This window comes from Arvicola amphibius, chromosome 14 (assembly GCF_903992535.2).
Source record: "Arvicola amphibius chromosome 14, mArvAmp1.2, whole genome shotgun sequence".
In the NCBI taxonomy this organism is placed as follows: Eukaryota; Metazoa; Chordata; class Mammalia; order Rodentia; family Cricetidae; genus Arvicola; species Arvicola amphibius.
The window spans coordinates 32397210-32421370 of NC_052060.1; the positions used below are offsets into that span (position 1 = coordinate 32397210).

Below are 24161 nucleotides of genomic sequence, written 5' to 3' on the forward strand. Positions count from 1 at the left end.
CTCTAATGCTAACCAAGGAAGGAAGGACTTGGTAGCAAGAGAGAAAGCAAGCAGGCAAGGAGAGGGCAAGCTTCCCTTTCCCATGTCCTTTATACAGACTGCCAGCAGGAGGGGTGGCCCAGATTAAAACTGGATCTTCACACCTCAAAAGCTGTAGATTAAAGATGCATCTTCTCACCTCGAAGATCTGGATTAGAAGTATATCTTCCTACTTCAAATGATTTAATAAAGAAAAAAATCTATCACAGGTGTGCCCAGCCATGATTTTAGTTAATTCCAGATGGAGTCACATTGACAGTCAAGACTATCCATCATACACATGAAGCTGGCAAGCAGTGGTTTTAATTCCTCTGATACTGTCTGAAGTGTTTAATACATTGTTATTGTGGAGCGCATCTGAAGGGACAACCACTGAAGTAATGTTTCCGCCTTGTCCACTAGAGGGCGATGAGGCGTCCCATTCTACCATACCATTGCTGTTTGTATGGGGCAAACTCAATTCAATGTTTTTTGTTTAAATGAGAAAGTCAGGATGATGGAAATGACAAAAATCTGCATATAACCGGCAAAGGAAAGTAGGACATTGTATTGCGGCGTAATTGACAGTTCTTGACTCTGGCCAAATCTTTCCTGTATCTTTGCCAAAATGTTACCCTCCCATCAAGGGAATGCAGTCCCCCCTCCCCACCCCCCAGATTTTATATTGGAAGTAATTTTACATAAAATGCCAACCTTGGCTCCAATCACTGTTTTGAATTAGAAAGTTAGACTTCATTTTCTCTTTGGTCAGAAACTAAGGATTATACTGATGAATTTGTTTTATTTTGTAAATTGAACCTAGAAAATCATCTTTTTTTCCTTCCTTCCTTCCTTCCTTCCTTCCTTCCTTCCTTCCTTCCTTCCTTTCTTCCTTCCTTCTTTCCTTTCTCCCTCCCTCTCTCCCTCATTCCCTCCCTTCTTCCCTCCCTCCCTTTCTTTCTTTTTCTTTTTAAAAAAATCAGATGTAGCCTCCTGTACCCCAGGGTAGCTTGCCAAGTAACTGAGGCTGATCTTGAACTTCTGAACTTCTGTCTCTTCTTCTCTTTCTTCCAGTACTGTTTATTGACATAAATAATAATTCTGGGGATCAAACTTCACGCTAGATAATAAAAACTTCATGCTAGTCATAACAATTCTGGGGATCAAACTTCATGCTAGACAAGTACTCTAGCAACTGAGCAACATCTCCACCCTAGGAAATCTTAATTTGCCCTTACACTAAAGCAAAAGAAAGACTGGACGGTGTGTGAGAATACTTCGATTATATGCGTTTTAGCAGGTTCTTTTTTTTTTTTTTAATTTCCAAAAATTGATAGAAAACCAAGTAGATTTAAAACTAATATTGGGAATAACTAATATAGTTTTATATTTCTCTACTTCAAAGCCTTTTATCTGTATGCTAATCTATGTAAATAAATAGTAAAGAATAGAATTCAGGAGGACCCTGGAATTCAGGACTTAAATTTGATAAAAAAAATGAGTAAGAATTAAAAAAAATTTGTAATTCTTCTAGGTATTAAACAAAATAGAGCTGTATAAGAAAACAGACACACGAGATGGAAAGGACTTGCTCATGATGGTAACTTATCGCGCCTCATGCATGTAGTAGTGGATTGCAGCTAACTCTGGCCGAGTACACTTGTGTTCACGAACTCATCTGCTCCTTATAGGAATCATACGAGGGCTGCAGGGACGGCTCAGCAGTTAAGAGAGCTCCTCCTGCTCAGTCGTGAGGACCCGAGTTAAATCCTCATCTAACAAGCCAGGCATCCTGCAAATGCCTGTAATTGTCTCTGGGGGATCTACAGGGCTTGTTGAATACACGGATGAGCATAACCGCATACAAACACACAAATACGATATCTCTTAAACAAGCCTTATGCGAGAGATGCAAAGTCATTCTCCTCATTTGCAGAGAACGAGGTTGAGGCACTGATGAAATGTGAGGCTGGGATTGTAGGTGGCCTGGCTCAGAGCGCACAGGCCTCACTGACACTGGGAGAGAAGGCGGAAGGGATGCGCACAGTGTCATCATTAGAGCTCACAAGCTGACCTTTGTTACTTTGAACCCTGGAAGGTTATCTTTCATCTTCAAACCTCTTTTCATTCGTTGAAGGAAACAGGCAGACTTTTGTGATTTCTAAGAAATGTGTGGGGAACAGTATTGCTGGAAAGGCGGACATTATGAATTATTTAAAGGGTGTGAAGCTTAACACAACAGCTGGCAAGAACCCTCAGCCTGATTCCTCATCACCACCTTAAAGGTTTTGCTAAGTTAAGCAGTTCCCAAATAGGGGCAGATGTCAGAAGGTCCTTTTGTGTCCTCAAAGCAGCTTGACATCCTGTACAGAAAATTAAGAGCACAAGATCTGCCTGGAACAAAGCCTCCTGCCAAGGCTTTGCTGTGAATCCTGAAGCACCCCTTTATGCTGCGGTCATGTGCCATCTCTGGGAACCCTCACCCTAGCATCTGGAGCTGGCAATAGCCCTTTTTCCAGTCAGCCCCTAGGCACTGGTTGTCGTACTAGAATTGGAAGCCTAGGTAAACAATTTGTTCTTTGTAGACTTGTAATTTAGAACAGGCCACCATGACAGTTAGTGTTGACTATCAACCTCATGGGATCTAAGATGACCCTAGAGACAAAGCTCTGGATATGCTTGCGAGGAACATTCTAGACTCGTTTGACTGAGGGCAGAAGGTCCACCATTAATGCAGGTGGCACCATTCCATGGGCTGGGATCTCTCACTCAACAAGAAGTGGGTGGGGAGGGGGAGATCCACCACCAGCATTCATCTCTATGCTTCCTGACTACGGGAACCATGTGACCAGCTGCCTCATGCTTGTCTCACCCTGCTCTCCCCACCTCGAGGGACTGTACCATGGGCCAAAAATCAGTTCTTTGCTCCTTAAGTTCATTTTGTTACAGCAAGGAAAAAGGTCTTGTCCCTGCGTTCAATGAAGTGACTAAGGGATTGATTGGCATTTGCTAGGCAAATCTTGTAAGTCAGACTGGAAATCACTGTTATCTACATACAGCGGCGGGGTTCCCTGACTTAATGGAAACTTTTTCAAGAGTGCAGTCAATATCTCTCCAAAGACCACCGATGAAGGAACACACTCTGAAGTGTTAAAATGCGCTTTCTGATTTAGGGAAGGTCTGTCCATTTTAAGGCAAAAAGTAACTGTGACTGTCCAGTGGGAGGAACACAAAAAAGCTCTTTGTATCAAGACAGTGAACTATTTTCACTGGGCTGCTAATTTGAAAAAGTGCAATGCAAGACTTGGCATTGGAGGGCAGACTGTCCTGGGCAATTTTACTAAGAGCTTGTAGATATTGAATATAATGATATTCCTTAGATCTGGTACTTAAAAAAAAAGACACTGGCAGACTAGCAACGTTTTAAGGAGACAGGCATGGCTGAATCAAATTGTTTTCTAGAAAAGTGTGGAGCATGGATTGGATTTGCTCCAGTGCCTCCAGCCTCCAAAAGTATTGCTTCGCTTAAGGGAGAGCTGATGTACCGTGTTTTGAAGGACTTTAACAGCTGTTTTAAGTCTTCCTTGGAGCCATCCATATGGGGTGACAATTTGGTGGCTTCAGGGTTTATAGCTACAGATGAAGGGTCTGCTCAAATGGTCCTTGTGGCTGCATACGCTGTTCTCAGGCAAGAATCGTCCTTAGCAAATCTCTCCCTCGTAATGGAACATTCAGTATAATCAGAAGCCGAGTTTCAGGTGGGCATGGCCCAGTGGCTGTTGGGAAACCAGCCCTGGGGGCTTTCTTGATCTCCACTAATAGGCACAGTTCATAGGAGGCTTTTATCATTAAAACTGACTTTGTAGCTCCAGGGTCAACAAGAACGCTTAAGGGCATGTTCCCCACTGTCTGGTACGAATGGCTCTTACAGGAAAAATAATGGTGGGAGATGAAAGGGTTATGAAGTCCCTGGGCATCCTTGATCCTTGGCAGAATCATCATTAACTGGGCCATCTGGTGTTCTTTGTTGTTTGTCAAGCTAGTTTTTTTTTTTTAAATAAAGGTTTATTTGTTAATTGTATGTATCTGTGCCACATCCTACATGTCTTGGTCCTGGAAATCTGCCTGGGGTGATGAGGGAATGAAGAAAAGACACCACACACACACACACACACACACACACACACACACACACACACAGAGTTGTGTTCACTCTGATGGAGCAGCACCAACCATATACTGACCCAGAACCAAGTTTCTTATGTATAGCTTGGGAAGGAGGGATTAGTCTTGGTAGGAGGTCTTTGTTAGAGAAGTCTCAGGTTTTTGGCATCTGGGAAGAGGAAGCTGCCATTGTTACTACTTTTTGCCCACACTGGTCTCTCAGTCATAAATGCTTGTACTTAGGCCAGAGGAAGGCTTTGCCATGTTCCCCCATCTTCACCTGGAGGAAGATTTTGCAAATCCCCATGGGTCTGTGCCATTCATTGGTCCCTGTCAATAATACACATTCGCTTAGGGTTTCCTTGGCTCCCCACAAATTTGTGTATGTGTACGCCTGTGTATGTATGTACATGTGAGTGCTGGAGCCCACAGAGGTCAGAGGAGTCAGTTGGAATTACAAGCTCCAACTCCAGTAGTCACCTGCCCAAAATGGATGATTGCAACCAAACATGGGTCCTTTGCAAGAGCAGCAAGTGCTCTTAACTCTTGAGCTATCTTTCAGGCAGCATCAAGTTGGCTGTTTTGAGAGTTTGGGGCCAATCTTTTCCACACCTCATTCTTTTTTTTTCTTTTTGGTTTTTCGAGACAGGGTTTCCCTGTAGTTTCTAGAGCCTGTCCTGGAACTAGCTCTTGTAGACCAGGCTGGCCTCGAACTCACAGAGATCCACCTGCCTCTGCCTCCTGAGTGCTGGGATTAAAGGCGTGCGCCACCATCACCCGGCTCCACACCTCATTCTTAATAAAGTCAAGGGCATCCGACCTGCAGAAAGGAACTGGATTCTGTATTTCACAACCTTGGGTATTTTGGATAAAGGTAAAGGGTTGCTCAGTCTTCATTTGAGAAGGCTTCGTGCCTACAGCCTCAGTTTTCTATAGTTCTCAATTAATGTCTGGTGCACATTGCCCTCAGGACTCTCCCAAAGAAGCAGAAGGCAGTGATGAAGAAGGACCACACTTGATCAGGACGGCTTAATTAAGGTTATCTCTTGTCTCCACCTTACCTGTACTCCATTTTTTAATCTACTCCAGCCTAAGCCTCATGTGACTACCCTAAGGATGAACTGAGATGTCACCGGACACCTGTAACAGTCCTGCTTGCCAGTGTGGCCGCCTTGACTAACTCTCTACCACTTACTCTTCCTACAGTCTCTTTAATTGATATATGGGGATGGGTGGCAGAGTTGAGACCATGGGAGCCCACTTTCACTTTAAAATCCCTAGTAACAGTTAAAACTTGAAAGAAAGTAGAATTTAGGGTCAGAATGTTGTTTACCAAGTAAAGAAAAGATGACCCTTCCCTGGTCCAACTCTGTAAACCATGTGTATAGTGAAGAGTGAAGTTAGCTTGCTCTTTTAGTTGTTGATTGAACAGAATATTTGGTCTAGAAATATAGATTTGCAGTCATTTCCTTTAGTTAATGCATTCTGTCATAACCAAGAGGCTTAATGTTGAGAGTTTCATGTAAAAACTATCATGAAGTCAGTGTGCTTTGAAAATCCATCTAATTTCTCAATTTAGTCTTCTGTGGTATAAAATGTGGGGAACACATTCTTCTCATCAGTACTGAGGATTTGAAACCACTGCAAGCTTTTATTAGTGAAATCTGCCTTACTTCCTTGAAAGGGGTCGTTAGGTAAATTATGACTGCCCAGCTCGGTTGGGACATGGGATGCTCAGATGGCTGGCTGGCTATTGTTTCTGGGGGTGACTGGAAGGGGGAATGTTGATGACAGCACGAATATCAGTAAGCTGAGAAAGTTCAAGCCATGTGGAGGAAGATGGAATCACCTCTGCCTAGTTGCCTAGGCTAGAAATTGATCGGTTCTGGATGCTCTAAACCAACCAGACTGGACTTTACACCACTTCCGGGCTGCCTCTTGAGGCTTGAATGAATGCATTTTTTTTAGAGCTCCTGTGTGCAGTGTATGGGTATATGTAGGTTTGTGTGTGTGTGTGTGTGTGTGTGTGTGTGTGTGTGCGCATGTGCAAGTGCTCACACCTGTATTTGTATGTAGGAGTGTAAGTTTGCGGAGGCCAGAAGTAAATATTACGTGTCTTCCTCAGTAGCTCTCCGCATTACTTTCTGGGACAATATCTCCCACTGAACTTGGAGCACATGGTTTTTTCTAGACTGGTTGGCCAACGAGCTCCAAGGATCCTGCGTATCCGTCTCCTCCAGCACTAGGGTTACAGATAACATTGCCATCCCTCCCTTTTATGTGGGTGCCGGAGGCTGAATTCAGGACCTCATGTTTGCATGGCAGGTGCTTTGCTGAGTAATTTTCTCACCCTTCCTTCTGTAGCTTTTTATATAAAATTAGAAAAGTAAAGTCATATGTGTAACTATTCTATATATCTCTATGTAGCTATCTATACAAAACAAACACACGTAATTCTCACCTAAAAGGGGGTAAGAGATAGTTTGTTCTCTTACCCCACATGAGTGAACACAGCCTGGGCATACAGACTGAGGCTACTCCAAATTCCATGCTCCACTGTGGTAACAGGACAAGAAAAGTCAGAAATCAAGGCACTTTTCAAATTCACTATTGGAAACCTTAAGTAGGTGGTTCCAGGAAAGGGGAAATCTCAGCTGTAGGCACCAAATGTCATCCAATGACAGTCTTAACCTTTTGTTTGGTGGAAGCTAGGGTTTTGTTAATGCATTCCAAAAGGGTTGGTTTTCTTTTTTTCAGTTAAATCACAGGATGTGAGGTCAGGCCCAGAAGTGGGCAAGGAATGCATATTAAGGGAGCAAACACATTCCAGGATAATTGCTATTAGGCTCTGAATCAGCAGCACTACAACGTTTCGGTGGCCAGCGAAGCTTTAATCATTTATCAACCTTGTAGGGATTCAGTGTACGGTGCAGTTTTTTTTTTTTTTTTTTTTTTTTCTGAGAACTCCCCCCTTCCCATGCTATTTCTCTGGAGAATCCTAAGGTAACAGTAAACAAGATATTTGACTGGAATTTTGCAGATGAATGCCTCTCCTTATTTATTGGCATTGTCCATGATCCCTCCTTCTTTAAGAGGTCTAAGTAAGTTGTTGACATGTAGCCAATTCCAAATTTAGTAGCTAAGAGATCTTCGTCATTTCTCTTGGCAATCGACAAGGAAATAATGGAGACTCAAAGGTTAGGGTAGTCATAGGATGAATGGATGGAGGAAAGCGTCAGGAAAGGTTAGCAGTGACTTTCATATACGAGGGAATGAAGGCAGGAATTTAACCCCAACGTTTATGGAGAGCACTGAATATAGAGAGGATTCTCACGTACAAATGTTGGTGAGAACAAATGGAAGGAATCAGTGGTGCTACTAAATGGGGAGAGGCAGCTCTTGGTTGTCGGGTGCACCACTTCACAATTAGTGTTACACTGTATATATTAGGGTTCTTCAGAGAGACAGAGATGATATGTAGCACATGCACGCACATGCACACACACATGCGCGCACACTATAAGATAGTGCACACTATGCCTATATACTATATTGGTCACTTTTCTCTTGCTGTGATAAAACCCAAGACCCAATAGCCACTTACAGAAGAAAGAGTTTATTCGGGCTTACAGAGCCAGAGGGAGAGTCAATGCGGTGGGTGAGGCATGACAGCCCGCAGCCAGAGCAGGGAGATGGGAATTCACAGCTCAGAGAACACAAGGGAAGCAGAGAGCTAACTGGAAACACACTATCAGCTCTCAAGTCTGGCCCCAGTGATGTGCTTCCTCCAGCACGTCTCCACCTCCTAAAGGTCTCCTAACCTCCTCAAGTGATATCAATCACTGGGGACCAAGTGCTCAGATATATGGGGGCCATGGGAGACATTTCTCATTCAAATCACCACGGCACGCAGTAAAGGATTTACACACATTTGTATCTGCTACGAAGCCTGAACATAGGAGACTGCTATAATTCATTCTGTTGGTGAAGCCGAAAACCACGGGGAGCATTGGCACACATCCCAGTCAGATGGGAAATGGGAGATGTTGCCAGGGAGGCAAGAAGAGCTCCCCATCTTTCATCCATCCTGGGGAGGACAGTCTACTTTCCTGAACTCCCTAACTCACATACTAACCTCTCTCTCCCAGAAAGACCCAGAAATAATAGTTAATCTTGCTTAGCCAACTTCACATAAAATTGACCATACTTTTCTTTTCCTTTATTGCCAAAGGACAAGTTCACGGTTTGGCTTCACACGATTGGAGCAGCCCTTGTCTGAAGTAAGTGAAAACACTGGACATCCAAGTCAACACAGAAGTCCCTTCCTGAGACTCGTCAGCCACAGGGGCTGTTTCCCCCACAAAGATTCCTGACTGTCGGAGTTAGTTAGCGACAGGGTGTTTCGGAGGTGTGATGAAGTCAGGAAGAATCTGTGCGTTTCTGTTAGTTTAACCTCTAGGAGTTAAAAATACAAAGATTGTTAAATCACTAAAACTAGAAACAGCGACGTGTCAACAGCTTGTTTAGAAAGACCTCTTAGAGAAGGAAGAATTATGAAAAGTGTCAAAAAATGAAGAAGATAATTCCTTAGTTAGAATATATTCTAACCAAGTGTTTCAGTACTGTCTCAGTTAGGATTCTCCAGAAGAATATAACACACACACACACACACACACACACACACACGCACGCACACACACACGCACGCACACATACATGCAAACACACATACACACAAACACACACATACACACAAACACACACATGAAGGTGGAGGAAACTATGGTGTTGCCACCATTGACAGAATTCAGGTACAGAGTGTAATTTGAAATTAAAGGAACATTGGGTTCAGTGCCCCTTCATTAACGACGAGTTGTTTCTTAAGTAAGAGCTTCCAAGCCGCAGGGCTGATATTCCTAAAGCACACTAGTGTTGCTATTTTAAACTAGGAATACTCCGATGGGTGGGTTCATTACCGGCTCACTGACTGGTCGTGAAGTGGATGTAACCTGTCATCATGCCTTGGAAGGAAATATGTGAATCAGCTGTAGTCCAGGTATTAATAGTGAAGGGGCGGGGCAGGTTGTAATATGAGAAAACCTAGTGACTTGAAGAGAAAGAGATGCAAGCAGAGAACGTGTGTGGGGAATGACGATCCTGTCAAACTCCTCTCCTCATTTTATGTTTTCCTTGCAGAGATCATTTTCTGGGTTTCTGTGAACGGGACTCGCTCATATCTCTCGAAACGCCACAGAGAGAAGGCCCAGGAGGGTCTTGAAAGCGGCAGCGTTGTTCTATTTGGATCACAGCAGGCAAAACTGAAACAGAAATTCCTCATTGCCTACTAAGCTTTTTAATTATCTTCTCCATTTGAAATCATAATGGTGTGCCTTTGAACCCCAGCAAAACAAGTACCCTGCTCATTATCTAAAATCACCAGGCCCAACACCCTCATTTTCTTATCAGTTTATTGTTATACATATGAGGGATCATGCCACTTTTAGAATTATAGTGAGGGCTTTTTTTATTTAAAAAAAAAACCCAGAGGAAAAAAAAGTTCCCAATAATTTTCATTCAATGTGAATGACAAGAATATTATAGCTATAAACATTGAAATAACCATTTCATTTCTTCCTGAGGAAGCCCCATATTATAAGCAATGAAAAAGGGAATTCTATACACAGCTAGTTTGAAATCATGTTCTCTCTCATTCTTTTCTCAGAGATTTCTGTTGCTTTGAGGATAGCACAATAGCCAGCTGGAGCTCACAGTGTGAAGTCTGTGGGTGTCCTGTAGAATTTGGAGCTGTCTCTTTGACATGCGGTGTGGTCAAAACCCTTTCAAAGAGTTGCTGTTTGGCACTGCATTCAGCACGGGCTAGTGAGTGAACAGGTCTCCGTACCCCCCTCTTTTTTTAATCTGATTCATTATATGTTGTATTTTTGCCATTTATTTTTTTTAAAGGCACTGTCTACCTAGACGAAAGGATGTCAGCAGCCAATTTATATGGAGGTTCAAATGTGGAGACATGTGTCAACTTATTTTCTCACTCCATCCACGAGCTGACACGCTGTCACCAGTGAGACTGTAACAGCTGGAGCTACCGGGTCTCACGACCCCCGTGAGCCAATTTTCTTAAGATTAATGGGCGTGGAAGTGAGGGATGATTGTCCTGCTGGCTTTGGCAGGTGATGCTTCCGAAGCTGCAGCCGTCAGAGGGAAGACTGATTTCACAGCCTTTTGCTTTGGCTTCTCAGTCAGGGTTCATAAAATTTGGCTGTTTGTCCAATTCTTTCTGGTAACTGCTTAAAAACCCCTGTATTCTTCGAGTACATTAGAACATGGGAAAACCTTAAACAGACAAATTGGTAACTGTGCTGTGTATGAGGAAATACACAGCGAGAGCAAGCTTGCCCCTTCTGTTTTCTAACGGGCAAATAGCGGAAAGAACAGTTTTATGCACTAGAGTGACAGCCAAATCTTTAGGCCATTGGCTTTCTTGTATATCTTTTTTTTTCTAAACATATCTCGTAAAATACTTTATATGAGCTTCTGTAGTCACAGGAGGGGACGTACTACTTAATATTTACATATATGTCAATTACAATACAAAATTAAGTAAATATGAACACAGGAAGGTATGCTCTACTGTACTCTTGTTTTGAATTCTTGGCTCGTCATATGTCTAATGTAAGCTGAACGTATTTCAGGAGCCAGGCTTATCTTTGTACTTCTGCACTTTTTTTTTTTTTTTTGTAGATGCTCATACGTTTGACTATGCTCGCTGTCGGGCAGGGGTGTGGAAGGTATGTGAGACATTCTCAAACATTGGACTTGGCTTGGTCAGTCATCTCCATCTTGTGGTAGTACAAGAAACGTCTCAAATAATTTGTATATTAATTCATTTTTACATAAACCTGTACATAATATAATTTCCTGTGGGGCCACCTGGAAAAGGCAGCTTCTCAATAGCTTATGTCTGAGTACTTTAGTGAAGCACCTCAAGAAACTGTCCTTAGTCCTTCAGTCAGTGGAGTTTGTTCAGTAGCTTCTCTGCACATCTAAAGGTCCGTGTGTCTCAGATTCGACACTTCCTGGATAGACCCGCCGCTTTCCGCGGGAAAGCATATAGCGTTCTCAATGGCGTACCGTACAGTTAGATGCCATCTCTCTTTCTCTCAGAGGATTTAGTCGTCACTGTTCCATTGTTACTCACTATTCTCATGTAAAAATAGGTTTCTATTTACTGGCTAACAAGTCTGCAATACAGAGCCCCATAAGCACACTGGGCTGAACACAAGCAGTCACCGCCCTGGCTCCAGCACCATCTTTCGCTTCTGTTTAGTGGAGACAAAGTCCATATATAGCTTCTCAGTCATGGCCTATGCTGGCAACCTTTTTTTTTTTCTCTCTTACGCTTTTGGCATTCCACACTGTGACATTTATCATTGTAGAAGATATTTCACAGAATCAAATAATTTTTTTTACAGTCAAACAGTGGTCCAGAAATGTACAGAAATACAACTTTAGTTGATAGACAAAATAGTAAATATTAGTGTGAAGTGGAACAGGCCAGTGCCAGTGTTTTTGGTTTTGCCTTTGAATTTACATTGGTTGCTGTTGGGCTTCCACACGGGTACACAGTCGCCACCGACTGCGAAGCTTCTTAAAGATCCTTTATATGTCCCCACCCCCACAATCATCCATATGCCAGCACATGGAAGGAGCCTCACGTGTTTTTCTTGTCGAAGAGGTATGTGTTGGACAGCTTTTTGGTAGCTTCTGTGAGCTCTGGAGAGGCGCATGCTGGTCGGCGGACAGATTCCCGTTGCTTTCTGCCTCCACAACTTTCTGCACGCTACCTCACCTTCTGCAGCTCCTGTCTAAGCCATGAGGGCAGAGGCTGCCCCAGCCGGTGCAGCAGCTTGGAGAGCTCCACGTTGTGGTCCCGGTAGTAACTGGACAGAAACGCTCTGCTCTGAGTGCGAAGGGGGAGAAACATACATTTTATTCTACTAAAATACATTCCATGCCTGTTGGCTCTGCGGAAGTAAGCGCCTCATGCACCCCAAGTACGGGTCAAGAGTGGCACGAAGCGTGTAGACTGTGTTGGTAACACCTGCGATGCTAGGCTTTCCTGTCTACTGGAATCTGCACTAGGAGAGGTGGCCACTGCACTGGTGACGTTTGCTGCTCCAAACACGCTTGTTTCCACACCTCTGTGCACAACATCAAACACTTTACTCCTTTAGGCAAACTCAGTGTGTGTTTACAGAGTAACTCGTTGGCATCTATAGTCAATATTCTGAAACGCTGAGTTTTTCCTATTAATCTTGACTAGCATCAAATTTGTAGAGTATCTCAGTTTTGTCTATGTTAGACCAGAGTGAAATAAAACACTAAGATACACACCTTAGAGCCTTTTAATAATTACACATAGAAGTAGCTTTGATGTGAAAATTAATATATTTAAGTTTTTTATCGAAACAATGGGGAAAATTACCTTTCAACACGTTTTAGTGTATTCTGAATGTTTTCACAGTGATCTGATGGCTATTTTGATAGACACTCAAACAGAATTAGAGTTCTCACCAAGTAATTGCTTTATGAAAACAATAGATCCCTCTCCTGCTCATGTCTTCTGTATAGACATGAATTGTGACCTGACCAAAGTCCTGTCTATCAGACTGGCACAATGCACCGTGTTCCAAACCTTTAAGGATAAAAGTTTGTTAAATAAATACAGATTACTGAGAAATTTTGATCACCTCGGGATCGTCAGTTAACACAGTGTATTTAATACTGTGAGGAAAATAAAAACCCAATATTTAAATTTCTGAGCTCTAAGAAATTATAGTAATCAACTTATATTTTTATAGTCAGACAAGATGCTAAATATACTATGAATAAATCTTAGTGTATGCAAAGTAAGCATAAAGGAAAAATACAGGGCCCATGTACAAATACGGGACTATGAAAATGGCAGCCTTAGTCATTCACCATGCCATTGTCCTAAGCAGAATAAGCAAAGTGTTGGATAACAACCTGCATGTGAAAAAAAAAAACAAAAAACAAAACAAAACAAAACAAAACAAAAAACAACCTGCATGTGTTAGTTCCTCAAAGCGTAGATTATGTGTTGGTGTGCTGAATAACTGAGAGAAATCTTGTCTCACTAGCATATCAAGAGTTCAAAGTTTAGTATCCCATATTATCAGTTAACATTATAATCTATGTTCCACAGGATCATTTGACATTGAAAACAGAAAATATTTTTTCAATTTCTGGTTGATATATCCCACTTCTTGAGTGTAGTTGACATTTTTAGTAGGGCAATTCTGTGAAGCTATCATTATGTAGTAAGGTATTACCTGTTTTTCAGATTTAGAATCACAAATTTTGTTTCTTCATTCTTGCAAGACAGACATCAATTATGTAAATGGGAAAATCAAAACAACCAACCTCGATGTATTGAAACACAAATATCACTTTAAATTTAATTAAAATATTATTTTACTTCACTTAATTTATCTTACTCTCTGTGTGTGTACACATGCCATGGTACATGGGAGGACGCCAGAGGACAGTTCTCAGCAGTTGGTTCTCATCCTAGGATCATCAGGTCTTCTGATTTGCTGGTGGGAACCTATATTCATTTAGTCCTTTCTTCCACCTAATTCTCTCTCTCTCTCTCTCTCTCTCTCTCTCTCTCTCTCTCTCTCTCTCTCTCTCTTTCTTTTTTTCTAGTTTTTCCATGTAGTTTCTAGAGCCTGTCCTGAATCTAGCTCCTGTAGACCAGGCTGGCCTCGAACTCAGAGATCTGCCTGCCTCTGCCTCCCGAGTGCTGGGATTAAAGGCGTGCGCCACCACTGCCTGGCTAATTCTTTCTTCCTTTCTTCCTTCCTTCCTTCCTTCCTTCCTTCCTTCCTTCCTTCCCTTCTTCTTCTTCTTCTTCTTCTTCTTCTCCTTCTCCTTCTTCTTCTCTCTCTCTCTCTCCTTTCTTTCTAATTTATAATATTTTAATACCATTGCCTTTCTTGGAATACTGTATTTCATAATTTTTGTTTCTCAGTTTTGCTTGACAGCTTTTATACATTTATATAGTGAAATTTAATAATTTCCAGCCCTATTTCCATCCCCACCCTCCTCCTTCTCCCTCCTCCAGAGGGATAACTAGTTCTTGTTAGGGTAGGGATGCCACATTCTTTTTTGGTGTAGCCACAGGAAACCCTTGCTGCTCTTGTGCAGGAGATAACCCTGTACCACAAAGTGGACGTGGAAGCAGAAAGGGATGCACTGACTTTTAGTTTGTACAAAGCCTGACTTTTGTTTTTAACCCCTTTTCTAAGAAAATATGTGGCATTGTTATTATTTACCATTTCTACATTTTCTATTTTCAGGTTCTGTACTTACATCAGAATCCATCGGTGGGTATTTTCTTCCTTTACTCTTTCCAAGGCACTTTGTTTTTCCTTCTTCCAAGAGCTGACACCAGAAGCCTTTGTGAGAATCGAACCTAAAAGCAGAGGGGATCGACCAGATTAAAAGCGAGTAGTTTTCAAGTCATTTACGAGCTACATTGGCTAGCGCACAAAAGTTATCAGTTCACACCCAGGGAAACGGGCACGTTTTTCATATGACTGTTTACATCAAGTCTTCTGGCACACTTCCTAATTTTCAGCCCATCTGTCATATTGATGAGTTTGCCAGGCTCTTGATAGAGCAATTTCCACAAGACCTCCTATTCAGAGAAACTTATATGCCAGCAATAGGGTCCACCCTCATCCCCTGAAAAGCAACCAGGCCTTCATTACTTTGGAATGTTAGAATGTGAATTCTCCAGCTCCACTACATTTCTGTTTAATGATCTTTTTTAATTTCAATATGAGGTTAGCACTAAAGCGAAAATGCCTATAAATCAATTTTTTTGCTATAATTACAGAAAAAATGGTAGTAATATGCTAAATTTACATTTCTGCTTGTAATGCTGCTTCGTGCACTTCCTTCTCATTTGGGCCTTTGTTATAGCTCTTTAGGAAGTAATAACATGGTGTTTTGTTTTGTGAATTCTCACTAAGTATAAGATAGATAATGGGGCTGGGGACAGCGGCACATGCCTTTAATCCCAGTACTCAGGAGGCAGCGCCAGGCCAGCCTGGTCTATAAAGTGAGTTACACACATACACATACACACACACACACACACACACACACACACACACACGATAGATAACAATGACAAAAATACTTGTCATGGTCTAATTTTTTTTTTTTTCGAGACAGGGTTTCTCTGTAGCTTTGCAGGAGCCTGTCCTGGAACTAGCTCTTGTAGACCAGGCTGGCCTCGAACTCACAGAGATCTGCCTGCCTCTGCCTCCCGAGTGCTGGGATTAAAGGCGTGCGCCACCACCGCCCGGCTGGTCTAATTTTCTGTAGACTGTTTTCTCAGTATTCAGCGGAGTTCAAGTCTAGGCCTACTGATTCTACATTCAAGGCCCAACCTTTCTATTTTATATTTATCTGTATGTACCATGATGGATGTATTTGTTGTAAGCAAAGCAGTGATTTCCATGCTCAGATGTAAAGATGGAAGTAACAGCAACAGTAATTCCTTCACCTTTGTTATTTAGTGATTTGACGGCCATCGTTTCTTCTCTGCTAGGAAGAATTACTTAGGGTGAATTTCCTTTGGTGTTCAATTTGCACTACTCAAATTTCTACCCTCAAGAGTTTGCTCAAAATCAGCCTGGGAACAATTTTGGAAATGCAAATGAAAGCACATTTAAATTATAATAAAATTTAAATAAAAACATTTAAATTATGATCTTGAAATACCTACGAATAAAATGAACAAAACCACGCCACCACTGAAAAATACAAAAACACAGAAGGTCTAACCAAATGGGTGCTGCGCCATTCACAGAGAAGATTAAATACTTGATTGGCTGGCTCCAACATTGTATATGATTCGTATGATTCCAATTAGAGCTTGGCTAGACTCTGCCAATTTTTTTGAAGAAATGGAAAGTGACTTTGAAATATATTTGAAAATATGAAGGACCTAGGTAAACTAGAACATTTTAAAAAGTTTGAAACCAAGAGCCACATTGAAGATTGTATACTGCATACTTTCAATGCTTCCTGAATTCTGAGTAATTCAGACACAGTGCTGGACCAATCAATGGAGCAAAATGAAGGCTGCACAAACAGACCTCCACATCTGAGTTCACTGACTTTTAACAAGTAGAAAGAAGCTAATTCAATGAAGAAACTAAAACAAATTGTACTAGAAAAAAATGAATATTTTTTTAAAATATTTATTTATTTATTATGTATACAATATTCTGTCTGTGTGTACGTCTGTGGCCAGAAGAGGGCACCAGAACTCATTACAGATGGTTGTGAGCCACCATGTGGTTGCTGGGAATTGAACTCAGGACCTTTGGAAGAGCAGACAATGCTCTTAACCTCTGAGCCATCTCTCCAGCCCCAGAAAAAATGAATATTAACATGGAAAATAAAGAACACTGACAGTTACATCACACTGATGGAGAATTTAACATGAAATAGATGACTGACCTAAACCTTTAAGTTAAAACTATAAAAACTCTGGAAGAAAAAAATGTAGAAAAAAATTCTTTTTAGAAAGGGTCTTATTTATCTCAAACTGGTCTCAATTAGTAAATTCCTGACCCTCCTGCTTCTACCTCTAGAATACATAGTGATTGGATTATAGGTATATACTACCTCGCCCCTGGTTCATGCAGGGCTGAGGATCATACCCAGGGCATTGTGCATGCTAAGCGAGCACTCTACCAACTGACATATATCCTCACCCTACATAAAACATCTTCATGCCCTTAGGTTATGTACATATTTTTAAAGATAAATTATAACATGAAAAATTTGAATGTATTAAAATTTTGTTCTTCCGAAGATACTTAAGAAAAGAAATGAGAAATTATTTGTAAAATGTGTATCTGAAAAGAAACTTATACTTAGTGTATGAAAAATGAAGGGCTCATGGGGAGGGGACTTTAACTATGGATGGGGAGGAAAGGCAATATCGTGAGAGAGGAAGGGGTAAATTATGTCAATATGTATAAGAAAAACCACAGGGAAATATATTACTCTATATGTTTATTTAAAATACATATAACATTTATGTGTGTATATGTATATACATTTTTAATAGAGTTATGTCACATGAGGTGAGGGTGCTCTCCCCAAAGCATCTAATATAACACCAGTGCCTCACATAGGAAACATCTTGAGTAGCTGGGCAGTGGTGGTGCACACCTTTAATCCCAGCACTCGGGAGGCAGAGGTGGGTGGATCTCTGTGAGTTTGAGGCCAGCCTGGTCTACAAGAGCTAGTTCCAGGACAGGCTCCAAAGCTACAGAGAAACCCTGTCTAAAAAAAAAAAAAAAAAAAAAAAAAAAAAAAAGAAAAGAAAAAAAAGAAAAAAAGAAAAACAATATGTGCTATTGTCATTGTGCTTAATAAGGTAAGACCCTCTTACTGAAGAAACTGTGCACTGGAAGGAATCAAGCTGGAAATGCCCTGGAAGCCTCCTCCCTAAGGATGGGCCTCCATAGTATCTAGCTGGACATACGGCCCACTAAGTGGGAAGGAAGGAGGTCCTGTAAACCTCGCCATCTGTTCTTGGCTAGCAAGTTTATAGACCCTAGAGAACAACTCACAAATACCATTTACTTAAACGAATGTACTTTCTAACTATATTCTAAGTAGCCTTATATCCACATATATGTGGAGTGTTCATCCTTCATCACAGAAACTTCGCTGTGTTTTAGATGGAGACTATTACAGAAAGCACAGAGAATAAATGCCCGTGGGATGCTCAAGGCTAGTGGCTACACCTGCAGCACGACCTATATACCTAAAGCTCAGGGAACACAATGGAAGGGGGGAAAAGGCAATAAGAACACTTGGATGCCTGTTGCCTCATAGTGTTGCCTAGACAGGACAAGGACAATTGAACTCTCAACAATATGGATGCCTGAAGACCTGAAGATGACAATGTCAGCTGACACTCTAACACCGACAGGAAATTTCACAATGTCCTATTCCCAGATGATGAGCTACAGCTGGTCAATGACTTCCAAGAGAAGAAGAATCAGTTTCTTCTTGGGACAAGGTCCTACATAGGTTGTAGAATCCTAATGGAAACGCTAAGTGGACTTGATAGGTTATACACATGAACCAGGGGCAAGGTAGTGTATACCTATAATCCAATCACTATGTATTCTAGAGGTAGAAGATGAAGTGATTGCTGTGGATGAAGGTCCTTGGAAAGCTGAGGACATAATAGTATTTCAGAGTCTAAGTGAAAAGGTTTGACAGAAGATGGAGAAAGCTGTCTCCACATCTATTTGAATAAAACAGTAATGGTCTTTCCTGCAAGAATAACTCCAGACCATGTTCTGGGAGAACATGGAGGGAAAACAGCCTTTTTAATGTAGGCATTTGTAGCCATTTTATAGCTGGGTCCCTCCTTCCAAGGCTTTCAGGAAACAAGCCTTTGGACGAAGTGTAATATACTGCTTAGAGTCTGACCTTGTGGTTGCCCCACAGTGGAGTTAAAAATACTCCATCACTGTGTCCCTAGAGTCATGCATACTATAATTATTAATAAACTCGAACTAAAGAGTAAAGTCTGAGAGGATAAAAGTGCTTGTGAGCTTGTGAAGACAATCACCTGGGGACATGTGGATATGATAAAGGAGACGTGGATCAGGGGAAGAAAGACTCTTCAAGGAGAATGACAGGTCTTAATATTCTGTATCAGTGAAAACACCATTCACCTTGGATAGATGAACACCAGCGAACATTCAGAGAATACTTAGAAGTGTGTCTGAAATACCTTCGAACTGCAATGGCATTTTCCATGTGAAACCAGAGCTGATGGATCCTCAAAATCAAAGCTACATAACCTATGCTATGAATACAGGACAAGAACAATACACACACACACACACACACACACACACACACACACACACACACACACTTCTTAACATTTTCAAGGTATAACTAAAATATAATATTTGCATGTTATACTACAATTCAATGGCAGCAACATTATCATAGTTTCAGAACATTTCTTTGGCCCCATAAAAACCCAAACCCAAAGCTGGGTGGTGGTGACACACCGACCTTTAATCCCAGCACTCGGGAGGCAGAGGCAGGTGGATTTCTGTGAGTTCGAGAACAACCTGGTCTACAAGAGGTAGTTCCAGGACAGGCTCTAAAGCTGCAGAGAAACCCTGTCTCGAAAAACCAAAAAAAAAAATTAGGTGGAGAGATTGTGTTGTAGATGTGGAAACTGATGTGGGGTCTCAAAAAAAAGTAAAAATCAATGAAATAGAGGTTATAATAAAGCTGCACAAAGATGGAAAATACACAGAAAATCTTGATACTGTATACTATTATGCTCTCTTTGAATTGTTCAAATGCTGAGGAAGGAGCAACAGCTGCTAAAAGATATTTGTTTATAAATGCTGCTGAACTAATCAAACATAGATATTTTGAAAACACCTTGACTTCAGAATTTGGATCTAAGGATATGATACTTTGGAAAAGAGATTCTTCTTTTGTTTTCACAGAGGATGAGACCCTGTGGATTGCTTTTATCCCAATATGGTATGATAGACCACACCCTCCTGAAAGGTTGCTGTGAACACTCTCAAAAAATTACTTTGCTCAACTTCCAACTGAGAGGAACCTAGCACACAGGTTACACCATGAAAGATCTGATTAACAGTGCCCCCATTCAGCAGGAAGCAGTTTGGAGAGAAATAACTGCGCCCATATTCCCAAATATTGTTTATAAATGTTCTTTTACATTTAAAGGGTGATATGATATAGATATAAGTAATGTGCATTGGTATGGATTTTAAGGTCAATTTTGTTATATGTATACATATTTCTGATCTTGATTAAGGTATTGTGATTGTGTAGTTCATTTAAAAATGTAATGTATAATTAGAAAATATAGGTTGTTAATGGATAATCATTGATAATAGTCAAACTTGTAGTCATGTTAGATTTTCTAGAAATGTAGAGATATATTTCAGTTAGATAGGCATTCTTCATATCTTTCAAAGACTACAGAATATGGCATTTTAAATGTTTTAATAACTTAGGGCTTTTCATGACAATGAGACAAGTCTATTCCTGGCAGCACCAGTTTACTTCAAGAGGAAGATGGGCATCGAAGAGGCTCCTTATGGAGTTTGATAGCCATTTGGGCAAGAAACTGTTATTGCCTGCACTGTTGCATAAACTGGACACAAAGAACCCACAAAAAGAGGACTACTGAACTTGCCTAAAGGTGATGTGATCTTTCGGGGTTCCTGATTCATGAAAAAGTCTGTGAGACATTCTGCAGGACACAGCAGATACTGACTGAACTTCCTTTGAAATTTCCTGCTTCATGGAAATGTCTACTGGAAACTATTGGCCTGTAGGCCAAAGATGGATGCCCCAATGGTAGAGAGGAACTTTGGGTGACTGTCTATGCAGCAAGATGTCTCTGTGATTTCTAGAGTTTTGGAAGTAGCTTACTTCTTGTTCACCTAGGTAATATTATATCCTTCTGGAGTCTTCGATGGAGTTGAAGAATAGATAGATAGTTATAGTTTTCCTTAGTTATGATAAAAGAAAGTAGATATAAATATTGTAACTATAATTCTTACTTGATAACTGTTTTGTTATATGTAATTTTGCTGTTAAAGTTAAAGCCTTCTTTTTTGTTTAAACAGAAAAAGGGGAAATGATGTGGGAGGGTCTTCTGTTTTAATAAAGAAACTGCCTTGGCCAGCCCTTAGGTGGGTGGAGTAGACAGAACAGGAAGAAGGAAGTGAGGTAGATGGCTTAGTCAGATGCCATGCCTCTCCTAAGTGAGATAGACTGCCATGCCTCTCCTCAGGGAGAGAGATGCGATGAAGCCAGCCACCACCAGGTCAGACGTGCTGAATCTTTCCCAGTAAGATACCATTCATGGTGTTACAAAGATTATTAGATATGGGTTAGTCAAGATGTGAGTAAGAGGCTGAAAATAATGGGTCAAGCAGTCTTTAAAAGAATACAGTTTCCGCGTAATTATTTCTGGGGCTAAGCTAGCCAGGAAGCCTAGAGCCGGGCAGGACGAAAAGCAGCCCTGCCCACAGCGCCTCACTACACAACCCCAACAATTGTCAAAGCTATTGGATGCTCTCCAAAACTGATGGTAATCCTCTATTACTAAAGAAAATACCTACACAATTCACTGAACTCAGAGAAGTTGAGCTGGTGCCTACCTAAAGCCTTCACCCCTATTGACTAGTTAGTATTCATGGTCCTGAAGTTACTCTGCATGCCACCAGAGAGGAAAGGTAAACACCAAACCAGCTATAAACCCTTCGGTTTACAATGGGGACTTGCCTGCAAGATACACTGGTAGAGTAGTGGCACAAAAGTTGTGGGGGTAACCAATCACTATTGGATTGGATTTAATGTTCACATCATGAGATGGAACCCATAACCAACATTGCTTGGGTAGCCAAGAATCTGAGAGCAGATAAATCAAGTACGTAGGGGAAAAACCAAATATTACTGTTCTGCTAAAGGAATGTAGCAATAAAATAATTCCTAATAATATTCTTCTATACTTATATATCAAAATCTTGGTCAGCTATCATCAGAGAAGCTTCTTTCTGTAGTAGATGAAGACAAATCCAGAGACTCACAATTGGACAAAATGCAGAGACTGAGAGACCTTGGAATACACAGGCCTAAAAGGGATGTCTTCATCAAATCTCTTCCCTCAGGGTTCACGAAATTTTGATGAAGAGGAGGCAGAAAGATTGTAAGAGCCAATGAAGGTGAAAGACACCAAGGAAAGAAAACCTTTTAGACACAACAGGACTGATGCCCATACAAACTCCCAGAGACCATGACAGCAAACCCAAGTCAGGTGGCGCCCCAGTGTTGAGAGGGGATGTGGACACAAAATCCCCATCTATAACCCAAATCTATCTCCAAATGATAACTGCACGCAAAGGAAACATTAGTTTTCTCAAATGGAGTCTCACTGGATATACAAATCATACTTGAGGGCAGACCCCATGCCCAGCAGTGGGTGATCAACACAAGGAATTCAATGGTAGTTTGGAGATTTTTTTTTGGTTTTATATTGTTTTGTCTGGGCATTTAAAAAAATTTTAACCTGCAGGTCTTTTTCTGTATATGATGGTTTCTGATTTTGTATCTTTATGGAATTTCTTTGTGTGGGATGTGTGTCTCTATATGTTTCTTGTGCTTTTTTCTTTGGCTCTTTTTAAAAAATCTGTTCATTTGCTTATTTTGTCCTTTCAGGTTTGTTTTAATTGTGTATTAGTATCATAATATTTACTTATTTATTTTTAGACACCTGCTTGTTTTCTAATAAGAAAGAACAAGAAAGGGTGTGGATTTGGGTGGGTTGGAAGGCGGGGAGGATCTGGGAGAAGTTAGGAGACTGGAAACCCTAATCAGAACATGTTATGTGAGAAAAGTCTATTTTCAATAAGAGCTAGAACTAACAGTACCAATCACATAGTGTTTTTTTTTTGTGACAATATATACAAATGTGTATTTACATACAAGATACCAAGTAAACAACTGTGTGTTTGTCTACTACATAAATATTTATGAATATGTCATAAACAACTGGAGTGGGCTTTCCGCTTTCTTGCCAGCCCTTAGCATTCCCTAGCTGCTCTCTTATAGACAGCCAGAAAACCAACAGATTGTAGTTCTTATCACAACTATTTTTTTTTTCTTTTTGGCAGTTTTAACATGGCAGATTTTACTTGGAGTTATCAGCAGTGATGTGGGTGGTATTTCCTGGCCAATGTTAACTTGGCTGCAATTAAAGAGACATTAGAAGTTTTTTCTGAATTATCAAGAGGGTTCAAAATTCCCTTCTGACTCAGTCAAGCCCCAACCAGAAAACACAACAAAAGGAAAGAGAAACACAGACTATGTCATCCCCTCGCCTTCATATTTTCATTGCCCACTATTGACATTTTCCAAGGGCATTAGTATTAAATATTCATACAACACAATCTGGTTTCATTAATCTGAACAAGTATGCCCCGACTGAGAAATGAGCTGCAAGGTGAACGTTTTGAAAGGGAAGAAATCTGCTGACCAGTGATAATTCTGAACGGATGGTGTCTTAGTTAGGGTTTCTGTTGCTGAGAAGAGACATTATGATCACAGCAACTCTTATAAGGAAAATATTTAATTGGGGTGGCTCTCTTACAGTTCAGAGGTTCAGTCCATTATCAGCATGTCGGGGAGCATGACGGCGTGCAGGCAGCTGGGGTGCTGGAGTGGCTGAGAGTCCTACATCTTGCAGACAACAGGAAGTCGACTGAGACACTTGGCGGTATCCTGAGCATAAGAAACCTCAAAGTCCACCCCTAGAGTGACACACTTCCTCCAACAAGGTCATATCCCCTCCAACAAAGCCGCTCCTCCTCATCGTGCCACTCCCTATGAGATTATGGGGGCCAATTATATTCAAACTACCACAGATATATAGCAAAATTAAAGGTTGATAGTCTTGATTCTGGCTTATATGAATTAGCATGATCTGTGTTAGGTATTGTTGCTCTTTTTTTCTCTCAAATGACTAGTCAGTTCCCTACACTACATAACACAGCTTATGTAGCATCGCTACAGCAACCCCTTCAAAGGTCAGGGTTAAGCTTATGTTAAAGCAGAACTGTACAATGGTAATCTGATTAGATAATTCCTGTTCCTATTGTTTTAGGTTTATACTGTTTATTTCAAATCACAAACTCACCAAGTGAATATGATTAAAAACACATTATAAAAACACATTAGAAACCCACCATGACAGCTAAAGCATCATATGCTATTTGTTGGTTCTGTGTGAAATTTAGAAATCTTGAAGACTTCCCTCAGTA

General features: G+C 40.9%; 1 protein-coding gene across 1 annotated transcript in view; it reads right to left on the minus strand.

Moving 5' to 3' along the window:
* Positions 1-12040: 12040 nt before the first annotated feature.
* The window catches only part of Ndst3 (N-deacetylase and N-sulfotransferase 3), a 116502-nt gene continuing 104381 nt past the window's right edge, over positions 12041-24161 (minus strand). Inside the window, exons 12-13 of the mRNA XM_038311542.1 lie at positions 14596-14698; positions 12041-12160 (exon numbers count right to left, since the gene is read on the minus strand). Coding sequence (XP_038167470.1) covers positions 12041-12160; positions 14596-14698 — 223 coding nt within the window. The remainder of the gene's footprint in view (positions 12161-14595; positions 14699-24161) is intronic.